The sequence below is a fragment of the Macrobrachium rosenbergii genome, chromosome 41, assembly GCF_040412425.1.
Source record: "Macrobrachium rosenbergii isolate ZJJX-2024 chromosome 41, ASM4041242v1, whole genome shotgun sequence".
In the NCBI taxonomy this organism is placed as follows: domain Eukaryota; kingdom Metazoa; phylum Arthropoda; class Malacostraca; order Decapoda; family Palaemonidae; genus Macrobrachium; species Macrobrachium rosenbergii.
The window spans coordinates 16734054-16747563 of NC_089781.1; the positions used below are offsets into that span (position 1 = coordinate 16734054).

Genomic DNA, 13510 nt, shown 5'->3' on the forward strand with positions numbered 1-13510 from the left:
CATAAATATATATCAGACACTTGTCAAAGACTCGCTCGTCTGAGGACTGGCTGATACTGAAGACTGGCTCACACTGAAGACTGGTTTACACTGAAGATTGGCTCACACTGAAGACTGGCTGCAACAGAAGTCTGGCTCTAACAGAAGTCTGGCTCTCCTACCATCAGCAGGTCACAGTGCTCCCTGGGAAACGAGAATACAAAAAGAGGAGTCAAATAATTGCCAATTATCATTATGGCTGCAGGAAGGACAGTTGGCCGTACCAAGTATTTGTCATATTCAAGTCTGTGATAAGTTGTCACTGAGGCATCAGACCTTGCGGGTAAAGCAGCAAAGATTTGAAGTAGATACTGGAGAGAAATATAATTTTGCTCAGGCAATCACAAAACCAAATATGAAGTGGCTGCTGGTGACAGTCCCGGCCTCAACAAGAAGCTACGATGAGTCTCTAAAAAGGAATTAAGTCTGTTGGGTTAGTTTTCAGTGTAGGCTATTAATATGTTGAGGAAAATCATGTACTGTACTATACAAATATCAATTTTATTAATACTTTATCACTTTGAAGTACAGTGTCTAGAATTTATGGAAGCATGATGTACATAATAAAAATATGCTACTTATAAAAATAAAAAAAATCTCACTCTTGTCACAACTAAAACATTTACAAGTTTTCTTATTAATTTACATGTTTTGGAAACTATAACTGGATGTTAACTGTATTTACCCTACATCTCGTACGTGAGATTTCTTCACGGCTCTGTGAGGTATATGAAATAACATTCAAACACAAGAAACAGAAAAGGGGAGATCGAGCATCAAAAGCGTACTTTCAATTACTTTGGCTATCGTACAGTAATACAAGTTTAGCTAAGTGGCATTAAAACCTTCCCCCTGTCAAAAATACTTGTGGTTGCTTTCAGCTTTAGCTGTAGTTCAGGCATAACTTAGTTCTGACTTCTGTGAAGCATTTTAACATCTAGGCTATCAAACATTTTACTGTCCAGCTTAACACCAAACTATGATCACAAAACTAAATGAACCTGATCTCTTCACACAATCTTTATAACTGGAATGCAAAATCTACTCTCTGATCACTATGATTATCAAGGCTCCTTTAATCCACTGCATAACACTACAGACACTGCCCTACATAAGAAAAAACTTCAAAAATAGGAACAGTTTTGTACTTCTGAACTTTCTCAAATTTAATAAAATCATCCTTCAAGATTTTAAAAAATTACAGAATTTAAAATTATTCCAATATCAAAAATGTATATCCGCACCAAACTTGTAAAATTAATTATCATAAATCTTTTCATGTCAGCTTTTCCCTGAATGGGGTTAGAAATGAAGAAATTAGAAATCACAGTAAAAAGAAATTGCAACAACCAAACGTTAAAAAAAAAATAAAAAGAAATTGCTTTGCAATCCAATAAACAGAAATAAAATATATTTACAGAAAGACATGTACTAATATTTTTAACACTTGTGTCCTTCTCCTGCTGACATCTAGAACTGATTTTTATATTTTTATATTAATATAATTTAAAGTAAACAATTAACATTTAGGAAAATTCCTATGTAGGTCTTTCGATACCAAAACACTAAGGCTTAATACAATCCTGCTCACTTCTCATTCAGTTCAAAAAGCCTATGACATCTTTCTTGGTTTCAAAGAAAATTTTAAAACTCCTGTACAAACCCTCCCTACTAATATAACATTATGGGTGAGTAATCATTTTGATTACTAGTCAACTTTGGTACTATGCAGAACCAGTATGTTCCAACTAGTAGCCCTAAATAACAAAGTTTTACCTTTGCAAAACTTCATGCTACTTATTCAAAATATCATGACCCTAATCTTCAGTGGCAGTAAAAATTTATGCTTTAATATCAATAACAAATTTGAAAAACAGAATACCCTACTATTGACCCAAGTCTTTTTAAATTTCTTTAAATCAACAAAATAAAATGAAACGGCTTACTTGAGAAAACCATACAGCAATTATGCAGATTCAAGAGTTAAGCATCTGAACAGGCTTCATTCTGCAGTGGAATACGTACTTACTGCAATTAACACTCCTCAAAAAAAAAAAAAAAAAAAAAAAACAAAGTTGCTACTGTATCACAAGCAACTACAGAAATCATAAGAACACTTTCATCTAAACTTTTACATCTAAATAACCGAGATCTTTTGCAGTATTGTACATGCAAGTACTATGATGATGAATCTGATAACAATTAACATTCCTATTGTGCATAACATGTAAAGATATTAAAGTTAATTATTATGCATGGTGAACAGTGGTCATTGAGATTTTAAAAATAAACACACACAATTCTTGACAAGGCATCTAAGTATATAATAGGCTTTCCTTCAAAATCTGTCAAATGGTAAAGTTAAAAGCACCATCTCTGTTAAGAAAAACGTACAGCCATTATGCAATCCTAAACAAGCTTTGGTGCTGATATCCCTCTAGCTATATTTCTTTGAAAATTTCAAAGTAAATATCAACTACATAACATGAGAACAATAACAAAAATTCTATTTTTCGTTACAATTTAAAATCACAACCCAAAGATACGTGGACCAATTTCAACATCATGCTACTATTACTTTGACTGGATACGAGGCCCAATTTCTGACTTCAAATGCACAGAAATAAAAGCTTCCAGATTTAGCACAAGCAGATGTTCTTCACATCAATGTCTTGTTTACTAAATTCTCATAGCCATGTTGGCTGTGAGAGAGCTGAGAATTTGGGCTGCGTAGTCTGATTACAGCAGCCTCCAAAGAACCACTTACAAATTACACAAAGTAGCCCATACTCTTTGCATTTCCAAGAAAAAGTCTAGTTTCATAACATCTTAATAATCAGCAAATTTTATTACAGGTGCAAGACTCTTAATAACAAAAGTAAACTAAGCCAAAGTGTATTTTTGATTGATCTCAACTACTGATACAGTATTTTTTTTATGAACTTCAAAGCTACAAATCTTGATTATGCTATTTATGTAATTCGAAACTGCCAAAGGATAATTGTCAAGATTTTTCTGTGACAACAAAAGTAGCATTAAATGGTCAGTCAGATGTAAAAAATCATTTAACATATGAAGGAAAAAATAGTGAAATAGTCAGGAACTTACTCAGGTACTGTATAACTATTCATTTGTAATGCATAAGAATCAAGCTAGAAAAGTAGGGCATGAATTATTAGAGATCTGAAAATATCAAGGCTAAATATACAGTTAATTTTACATTCATACAATGGTCAATATGTTAAGCTACCTATTTTTTACCAGCATATTTACCACTTCCTTTAAAGTACAGTTCTAAAAAATGTATTGTCAGTGAAGAAAATAACAATGGACAGTTTTAAGACGACAAAATTTGTTGAAGCACTATTAATCACTACACGGAAGTAACTTACAAAAGCCTTACACATTGGATAGCAAATTATGAGAATTTTATCTGTACAACCACAAACAATACAGACAACCTTTCTAATAAAGCTACTTGATTTACTACATCCGTGTGAATAAAGCACTTGGCTGACTTTTAAGCAGTATACACCATTTCTGAATTTAGTTACTCCTATCACTGTGCTATTGACTGTAATGACCTCAATAAGAAAAATAAAGTGCTATGCAAATCTTGTACTAGGAATTTCTCGAGGAGTAACCGAAAAATAATCACTCAGTACTAGTGATTACACACTTTCAACAATGCTATACAGTACATACAAATTCATCTAACATTTTTCTTAGCTGCACATAATATGCTTTCTACAACAACGAACAGCCTTCAGGATAAACTGATCGCTTATCAAACACTTGCTTGTATGCACATGAATATATGCACTGAAGCAATATAACCATTTTCTCAGTAACAATGACCACTCAAAACTATTTTACACAATAGTGAATAAAAACATAATGCAAGGCCACGATATCTGAGGCTATATTCACCTACTTACTAAATCCAGCAATGCTATTTTGTCAAAAATTATTGGGATAAAAAGATATCTGTAAAGCAATGCAGAAAAATAAAATTTATTCTAATGTTGAGGAAATATGGCTATCATCTTATGCTATATACAATTTCTAAAAATAACTAAATTCTTAAGCTACGTAAATATTCTATCAAGCAACAAGAAAACGGTAAATGGTAAGACATCTACTTTGTGAGAACTTGACAGCAAATATGGTTTGCTATCTCATATAACTGTCTTCTTGAGACTGGAATGCAAGTAAAGTACTGTACAATTAGCACATCTAGACCAGCAAGAAACTTGTGCACAGTTGAAATGTACAGGTCTATTTGCTTATACAATTTTGATGCTAATCATTTCACAGCTTACTGTTTTACATCAGCTAATAAATGAACACTAAAATCTATGTCGTCTTTAGAGCACCATCGCACAGCCTGAATAATACAGAACTGTATATAAAACATGGAACACTGAAAAATGTAATACATCACAGTATCTGTGTTTTTCTTCTTCACCCTAATAACATTAGCAATTATTGCAAGGTTTTGATACTATAAAACATGTCACCATTTTCTTTCAACCTGCCATCAAGCAGCAACAGAATTCACAATTTTTAAAATGTTAAAAAGGCATCACAAATACACTGTTCATTAAAATATCAATGTTTCCTTGCTAAGCGTATAACTATCACACCAGGCATTCGTTCTATGCCTGCATAAATACAAAAAAATAATAAATATTAAAAGTATTCCATGGCTTCTTTTGTTCATAATATGAATCACTATAGTTTTTGGTTTTCTAAAAATTGTACCAATAGAACTCTCAGCATGGTCACTATAGCAATTTGTTGCAGCTCGCTTGCATGATCAAGTCACTACTCTAAGTGCACCACAGTGCAAAGGAGATTCAAATCATACACCACAGTGAATCAACACTCAAGCACTAAATCCCCAGACTATGAGCTGTCGATCCTCGCCACCTGTTGCAAGGTATTCGTAGTTTTGAGAAATTGTCACACACGTAACTGGACCTGAAAGTTTTTTGAACTTTTATAATCATTCTGTTAAATTTCTAAGAATACCACACAACTTGAAATTAGTCAAATTCAAGACAAAATGATATACAACAAGACAAAGTTAAGAGTGAAAGCAGCAAATAAAATGGTCTGACTAGAAAAGACAGACTTGCCTGAAAGCCAACCTGTTTACATAATCACAACTTATCACTCTCTGTATGTACCCAGGAAACTAATGAACAAGCTACTGACTTGTTACATACTGAACTTTATGTTCATTGTAACTGGTTTATGAACTTCGAAGTGTTTACTCCTCATTAACAAATAATCTAACAAGTGAATGCTTAATGTGTTAAGTTATGAAGTGCTATGAATTATATTGCCATTACTATCATCATGCAGTAGCTAAACCATAGGACCAAGTCAAAGCCCTTTCAATCTTTAGGGTAAGTCCAATCTTAAAGATTAAGAGAACTACAGCTGCCCTAGGAACACCTGACATGAAGCAGTTCCTAAACAACTGCATGGGTTTCCTTTTCCTGTTTTAGTGATAAGATAGCTATATCCTCCTGAACTTCTGAATCAATGATTTCAAGTACTCATGGATTTAACTGGAAACTAGACCCCTCCTTTCCTCCTTAGAGACAAGAGCTGTCCTTCTGAAGCCACATGAAACCATTACACTATAAAAGATGTAATGGATGAGGTGGCCCAGATGAAAATAATGAAGATTTTAGAGAACTTGGGTATTTTACTGAAATTACTGTCGGCTGTGGCCAAAATATTTTGTTTCTTACAACAAAGCAAAAGGTGCTGTGCTGGTTAAGTGGGAGCAAGCTTCCCACTGGGACAATTTCATTCGATGATTACTCTAGACATTGATGCAGTTCAGAAAGGCAGCTGGAAAGCAATGGTTTGCACTTAATGTTAAGGACAGTTTTGTTAATTTCAACATCCTTGCCAAGTTATTTAAAATTTTGCAGCAGTATGGAGCGCTTATCTGAAAAAAGTTTACAAATGCCTACAATATAACAGCAAAATTTCTACAGTAATTATCATAACAAAAAACAACTAAGTCTTTTATACACTACCTCTATGAGCTGTGAACCTTTGCACAACCGAGCCTGTTCCCATATCGAAGAGAATCAGGTCCCCTGAGACACCACCAGCAAAGACAAGCCTTCCGTCCCATACAACACTTCTGCAATCCAATATTACCAATATGTTTAGCAAGAAACAATAATAATGCCTCGATTACAAGCTTCATTTCACTCTTATCTACTTGAAATGCTAATCTTATAGGCTTTTAACCGTCTCCCAATCCCATTTAAAAGTTAGTGACATACTTCATCAGAATGCAAGTAAATTTACCTGAAAATACATTCAGAAAATTTTTTGTTTCCTTATCAACAGTGACAAAAATCAGATATGAAGATATTTTCAAGGCCTAATTTTCATAATTAAAATGCATCAAACTTTCAAAAAACATAGGTGAATAAAAACTTGGAAATATAAACACACACACAGATTAATGCAAAAAATTTTTGACCATTGCCTCAGTCAGAATGGAAGCAATGTGATTACATAAATATTTTGCATCTTTTTCAAGCAAACAATTATCTTACTATTTTTCCTTTCTTGTCTACCACTACTAATGACTGCTACACACTCTAGTCATTAAATATACATTTAAACTGCACATAATACTCCTCTACCTCCTGTAAAGAAATTTCTTCCCATCCCCTTGTATACAGCACTACCTTACAAAAATGAACAACTTTTACATTGTGGAATTTTACCAGTCTTGCTGAATGCACTAACCTTGCAGTTTCCTTCAAGTCATGGACACAAATCTTTGTTCCAAGAAGAGCATCAACAATTATTAATAACCCGTCATCTCCCGCAGTAAGGATCCGATGTTCTTCGTCTACATTCCATGCTACAGCATTGATGCTTCGCGTGTGACCTGAAAAGCCAGCCACGAAGTTTTCTTTATCATTTGTGTAGGAAATGTTTTAATATCTAAATTTCTAGAGGTGGACTGAAGCTGATCAAATGTTTTGTAACTGAACACTTCCATACAAATTTAGTTCTACCGCAACCACCATGGGAAAATATTTTCTTTACTTCATCATATTTCAGAAAAGAATTTCTTGCAACAAACTTGCAAATAAATTCTGCATCACACTTATGGCAGTGTTCTTATTAATACTACCTATGGATTTTGAAACAAAAAAACATATTTGGTCTTGACAAAAAATCTGGTAAATTTACCATAACCATGAAAAGTTTCAGGAATCAGATTTACAAAGCACCACTGATATTCAAAGTAACTATTCCAAATAAGAAATTATTTTCCATCTGAAACTGCCCACACAATATAAAGGATTATCCAATTTCTCAGTTAAAGTCAAAACCCCTTACAATTAACTTGATGAAGAACAGTTCCTCTTGGAAGCACCCATATCACCAATACACCATCGTGGGTTCCTACAGCCAGGTACGATCCAGCAGGATGCAGTGCAACACAAGTCACCATCGAGTCATGATCCATTTCACATACAATTGAATTTCCAATGCAAAGCGGGTTCAGGTGGCCTGCCTTGCCGTACTTGGAAACGCTCTCTTTTTCTTTTCGCCTGAGCATCCCATCCTGGCCACCTTCAAGTTCCCAGACTTTTACTGTACAATCCCAGGAACCTACAAGCAGGAAAAAAAATTTTATGATCTCATCATGCCAAGTGACAAACTCTGTAGTAGACAATCCTTTATCAAGCAAAAATCTGACCATTACATTATTGTTTGCCATTCAGAACCATCTGTTCTTATACTCACCCGTAACAAGAACATTGTCATGCCACTCCATACAAGAGACGGCATCATTGTGAGCTTCCACAAACGGATCAACATGACTATACTGTAGGCTGTATCGGTACCTAAATGCAAAAGGGTTAACATTCTTAGTATAGTGACATGAAAATATTCATCCAAACAGTTTTCTAAATTCAAAAGGTTACTAACCAAACTACAATGCACACCATACCTTGACTGGTTCACATAAGCTTCACCAATTGGGTGTGAGAACTAGGAAACCTATTAGTATAGGATTTTTCAAAATCCTCTTTGGTTGGAAAAGCAAGAAGAAAAGATATGAATGACGTCAATTTTTTTCCAGTTGTTCAAAAATATATAGTCAGTGAAAAAAAAGTATGGAGAGTGAAAAATTGGGAATAATCCACAGGATTCATAAAAAACTTTTACACAGTTTATCAGAGCAAAGCTTTCTGATAAGTACTGTATATCTCATTGAGAAACAAGGAGCTTTACGTAACACAATTAATTTTTGTAATGCTGAGGACTCTGTGAGTCAAGAGAACAGATGAGTCTAATGGGATCAGTGGATAGCCAATACTGATGAAGATACTGTAAAACATAGTTTTGACATATAAGCACTCTGACGAACTGCTGTGACAGTAAGATAAACAGTATACCCATCCCACACTATGCCATCATTAATTTCACCTATTTTTTTTTCTTAATAGGCGATAAGTCTGTTATCTTAAACAATACACTCACAGATTGAGCACCACTTAATCTGACTGTATCTCTGACATTCCAATGATTCTTTACACACTAATTACAGTTTCATTCATTGTACAACTGACAGTATGAATTTTCTTCCCTTGTCTATCAGTTCACCAAAAGATGTTCTTCTTGATCTTCAAAGACACAGAATCTTTTGGCAGGTGCTCTTGTATTTTACCCAGTTTTTATTACAATAAAAAGTAATGCCTGAAGATTCACCTGTACCCTCAATGTCAATTCTTTACATTTAACTTTCAGCATCAAATAGGCATTTCCACAGAAAGAAAGATTTTCAAAGCCCTTATTCCATACAAAAGCCACGAGAAAACTGCCATCAATTAAGTTAACCAGGTTACCTATACTTTTAATAGGGCAGAAATTCCTCAACTGAAGAGGTCCCATGTTCTTATGTACCTTCTGCAACTTAGAAAAACACACAGGACTCTACTAAGAGATGCTTCTATCACATGTAAAATGTTTGTAATTTGCTACAGCAATATGCAGACTTTGAATTCCCAAGCAACTGAAGATTGAATGTAGCATTAATGGATTGGTTTTATAAACAAGGCTTTATGAAGCCATTTAACGTAGTTCCCCATCTTGCATTGTTCAGCCAATACAGCTTAGCATTAAAGAGTAGTATAATACTACTGTGACAACCACCAATTGTGTTTTCCTAACTTCTCCAAGTAGTTCATTAAAAGACATAGCCAATCCACTGTACTCTATGATCCGGTTCCGAAGTGGACGCGTCATCGTCGTGGGACCTCTCCAGACGGCGGTGGAACGACGGCCGCCTGGATCAAACGTCCACAATACAACCCCACTGCGAAGACAAGGGAGGGGAGAAGAGGAGGAGTGGCTCCCCAATGCTCTGCAGGGTACCGCGCCCGGGGTGGCGCCGCGCAGCTGGATCTCCAGTTTTTCTCTGAAGGGATATGGTAACCCGGCTACTATATCCCTACAATTAATCCTAGCCGGTGACATAGAATTAAATCCAGGCCCCTACACATGTCCCATCTGCCGCACACGAGTCACAGCTTCTCGCGCCGGGGGTGGATCAGTCCACTGCAACTTGTGTGGTGGCAATGTACATTGGAAGTGCATCATATGCTGTAACACACACACACAAACAAACAATAACAATACACAACAAGCACTTCCTATCCAACAAAACACCAACCAAGCAACACCACACAGATCACCATCTCCCACATCTACCACACTTTCCTCCAATCCCAGAACACCATCACCCATTCCTACAAATCAAACATCCCCACAAACCCCAACACCCCATAGCACACACTCACCTAACGCCCACAGAAATGCACCACTAAATACATGCACACACACTTAGACATAATCGCCGCAACATAAACATCTTACAATTAAACATTGACGGCATTCGCAACAAACACATTGAACTAAAACATTTCATGCACAAACAAAAGATCCACATAGCCTTCATTCAAGAAACAAAACTGAAACACACACATAAAACACCCAACATACCAAATTACACAGCCATCAGACAAGACAGACAACATGGTGATGGCGGAGGCCTCATCACATACATACACCATAACATATCCTACATTGAAAAAACGCAGCACATCAGAACACTAACACAAGTAGACAGACATACAGAACTACAAGCATTTAATATCAAAATAGGGCACAATAAACAAATCACAATCATCAACACATACATCCCTCCAGAATATTCACCGGGTTTACCAGCAAACTTCACAATTAGACTGCAGGCGTTGAATACCCTCCCAGATATACTTCTGGGAGGAGATTTCAATGCCAAACACACAGACTGGTACGCCCACCAAGACATCACACAAAGAGGCACAGACATCTCAACACAATTAGACCAGCTATACATACTAAACAACACAGATATGCACACACACATACCACACTAAGCCAACTTTAGTCTCACTTCCCCAGACATAACATTTTGCTCACCCAACATAGCACCATCAATCACATGGAAAACACAAACAGACCTATCATCAGACCACCTTCCTATTTTAATAACACTCCGAACCACACATGACACTTTCTCACATACAAGACACACCATCCCTAACTACAACCGCACTGCCTGGGATGAGTACTTGGAAACCACTGAGGCTCATTTCCAGGAGCTAAACCACACACACATAACATCATCACAGACACTAAACAATACAACAATACAATTCAACGACATAATAAACAATGCAGACAAAAGAAACGTTCCTAAAGGCAACAGAAAACACTACAACCCAAACTTCACGCCTGACATAAACAGACTCATAACAGAACGAAACAATTTAAGAAATACACCAACCCCACACACACAAATCACAACAAATCGCATACATGATTTTAAACACAGAAATAAACACCAAATTAACTCAAAACAGACAGAGAACTGGCAAACTTTTCAAGGTACACTAGACTACAGAACCAACCTATCCAAACTACACAAAACTATCAACAGTCTCATCAATTCAAACAGTGGGAACACTCAAAGTCACGCCTCAATCACCACATCTGACAAGATCCTTCACGCAAACAACAAGCCAACATCTTCATAAACCACTACGCAAAAATCAGCCACCTACGCAAATACAAAGAAGACAGACACATCTACAGACGCAAACAACAGTTCCCATTAGATTACACAGTAATACTAGCCACAACAGAAGACACTGCTAGAATCATTAAACAACTTAAAAACTCTGCAGCCATGGGCATCGATAACATTTCAAACATTCACTTAAAACATCTAGGTCCCCATGGCACACAAACACTGACAAACATAGCCAATTATTCATACGCACACTGCATTAGTTAGTTAGTTATAAATGATTTGTTTAACCAGACCTCTGAACTCTTTTAGGGTTCTTCTCGGGCTGGGAAAAGAATGGGAAAGAGTACATAAAAAATTAAGTAGTTAACTAAATAAATAAATAATAAAAAGGGGGAATTAGAGATAAAAAAAAGGGGGGGAAGATTATATTTTACTTATCAATTTAATTTTGTTTAAGAAGAGAATGATATTATTAATTGAAAAGTTATTACCTTCTGCTAGAATATCCTTTATTGATTTATTTTGTAAATAAGTCTTTCTTTCATGATGCCATCTGGGACAGTCAATCAAGATGTGTTTGATTGTTACTGGGATGTTACATCTTTCACAAGTTATTGGGTTTGTGTAATGGAGTTGACATCAGATGACCATGTGTGAGTCTGGAGTGTCCTATTCTGAGTCTTGTTAAAATAACCTCATTGATTCTTTGCTTTTGGGTAGAAGAATGCTACTTTTAACTTCGTTCTTAATTTGTTTTAGTTTGTTTTGTGGGGGTATATTTGTCCAATCATTTTGCCAATCCCTATAAATTAAGGGTTTAACTGATGCTAGCCAGTCTGATAAGGGGGCTTTCATAGTAGTTGGGGGGATTGTACAAGCCAATTTTGCAGCTTTATCTGCTTTCTCATTACCCTCAATGCCTACATGGGCTGGGATCCAACAAATTTGAATTTGAAGGCCGTTTGTAATTAACTGATGTATTTCCCGTTGCATATTTTGGACAAGGTGATTATTTGATTTAAATGATCCTATTGCTTCAATTGCACTTCTTGAGTCGCTCAATATGAGTGCTGAAGGAATTCCTTTTTTTGTTATAATCTTGAGAGCCAATTGTATGGCTGTTAATTCTGCTGTAAATACTGATGATATTAGAGGAAGGCCCATTTGGATAGTTTTATCACTTGAATAGGCTGATGAGCCCACTCCAGCTTCATTTTTGGATCCATCTGTGTAGATTATGAAGGGATTACCCTTCCGTCTTATGTGTTCCATGGCATGTTGATGGTACATTTCTGTGTTGGACATATATTTCTTTGAAAGATATGATAAATATGTGCATAGTTTTGCCCTTTTTAGTGTCCATGGTGTGACCAGATTTATTTCTTGGGTAAATTTGGGTATCATGTTATGTAAATTCAGTAGATGATTAGTTTTTTTAGTAAATGAGTTTTGATTTGGGTTATTATTTGTATTTTGATTGAGAAATTTATTTGATGCAGGAGATGTGCCTGCTTGAAGGGATAAGCCTCTTCTTAAAGTAATTAGATCTCTGTAATATTTTAGAGGCAGCTGGCCTGCCTCTGCTAGGATAGAGACAGTTGGAGATGAGTGGAAGGCTCCTGTACATATACGTACTCCTCGTGATGTAAAGCATCTAGAGATTTTAAAGTTGTTTCTGAGGCAGTTGAATAAATTGGACAGCTATAATTTATAATTGATAGTATTGTTGCATTGTATAACATTAACATTGTGTCTCGTCCTGCACCCCATTTGGTGTGTGAGATTTTCTTTAATAAAGTAAGGGCTTTAGATCCTTTGGCTTTGATATATTTGACATGATCTTTCCAATTTAAATGTTGGTCAAAAATTATACCCAAATATTTAACACTACTGCACATGTTTATCTCTTCATTATAAAGATATAACTTAATGGTTTGTTGTTTCAACCATCTTTTGTCTTTGTAGAAGACAATGCCATTTGTTTTATTTACCGACAACTTGAAGCCTACGGAATTGGTCCAAGTGGTTAAATTTTTTGTTGCTATGTTAAGTATTCTTTAAGCATGTCTCAAAGAATAACTTGAATAATAAATTACAAAATCATCCACATACAAACTATTTTGTACACCCTCAGGCAGGTTCATAGTAATGTCATCTATTGCCAGGGCAAATAAGATGCAGCTCAAAACACTGCCTTGGGGATACCCTCCTCTCTGTATGTAGCAATTTGAATATGTATTTTCTATGCACTTGAAATGTACGATTTGTTAGAAAATTATTGATAAATATTGAAGGTGACCTCGAATATTGGACCTGTGGAGTTTCTGCATA

The 13510-nt window shown here is 35.6% G+C and overlaps 1 protein-coding gene across 1 annotated transcript in view; it reads right to left on the bottom strand.

Annotated features, from left to right (window-relative positions):
• Nucleotides 1–524: 524 nt before the first annotated feature.
• LOC136826683 (protein FAN-like) overlaps nt 525–13510 on the bottom strand; it is a 46697-nt gene continuing 33711 nt past the window's right edge. Inside the window, exons 17-21 of the mRNA XM_067084050.1 lie at nt 7843–7943; nt 7432–7707; nt 6829–6973; nt 6099–6208; nt 525–5022 (exon numbers count right to left, since the gene is read on the bottom strand). Coding sequence (XP_066940151.1) covers nt 4928–5022; nt 6099–6208; nt 6829–6973; nt 7432–7707; nt 7843–7943 — 727 coding nt within the window. The 3' untranslated portion in view covers nt 525–4927. The remainder of the gene's footprint in view (nt 5023–6098; nt 6209–6828; nt 6974–7431; nt 7708–7842; nt 7944–13510) is intronic.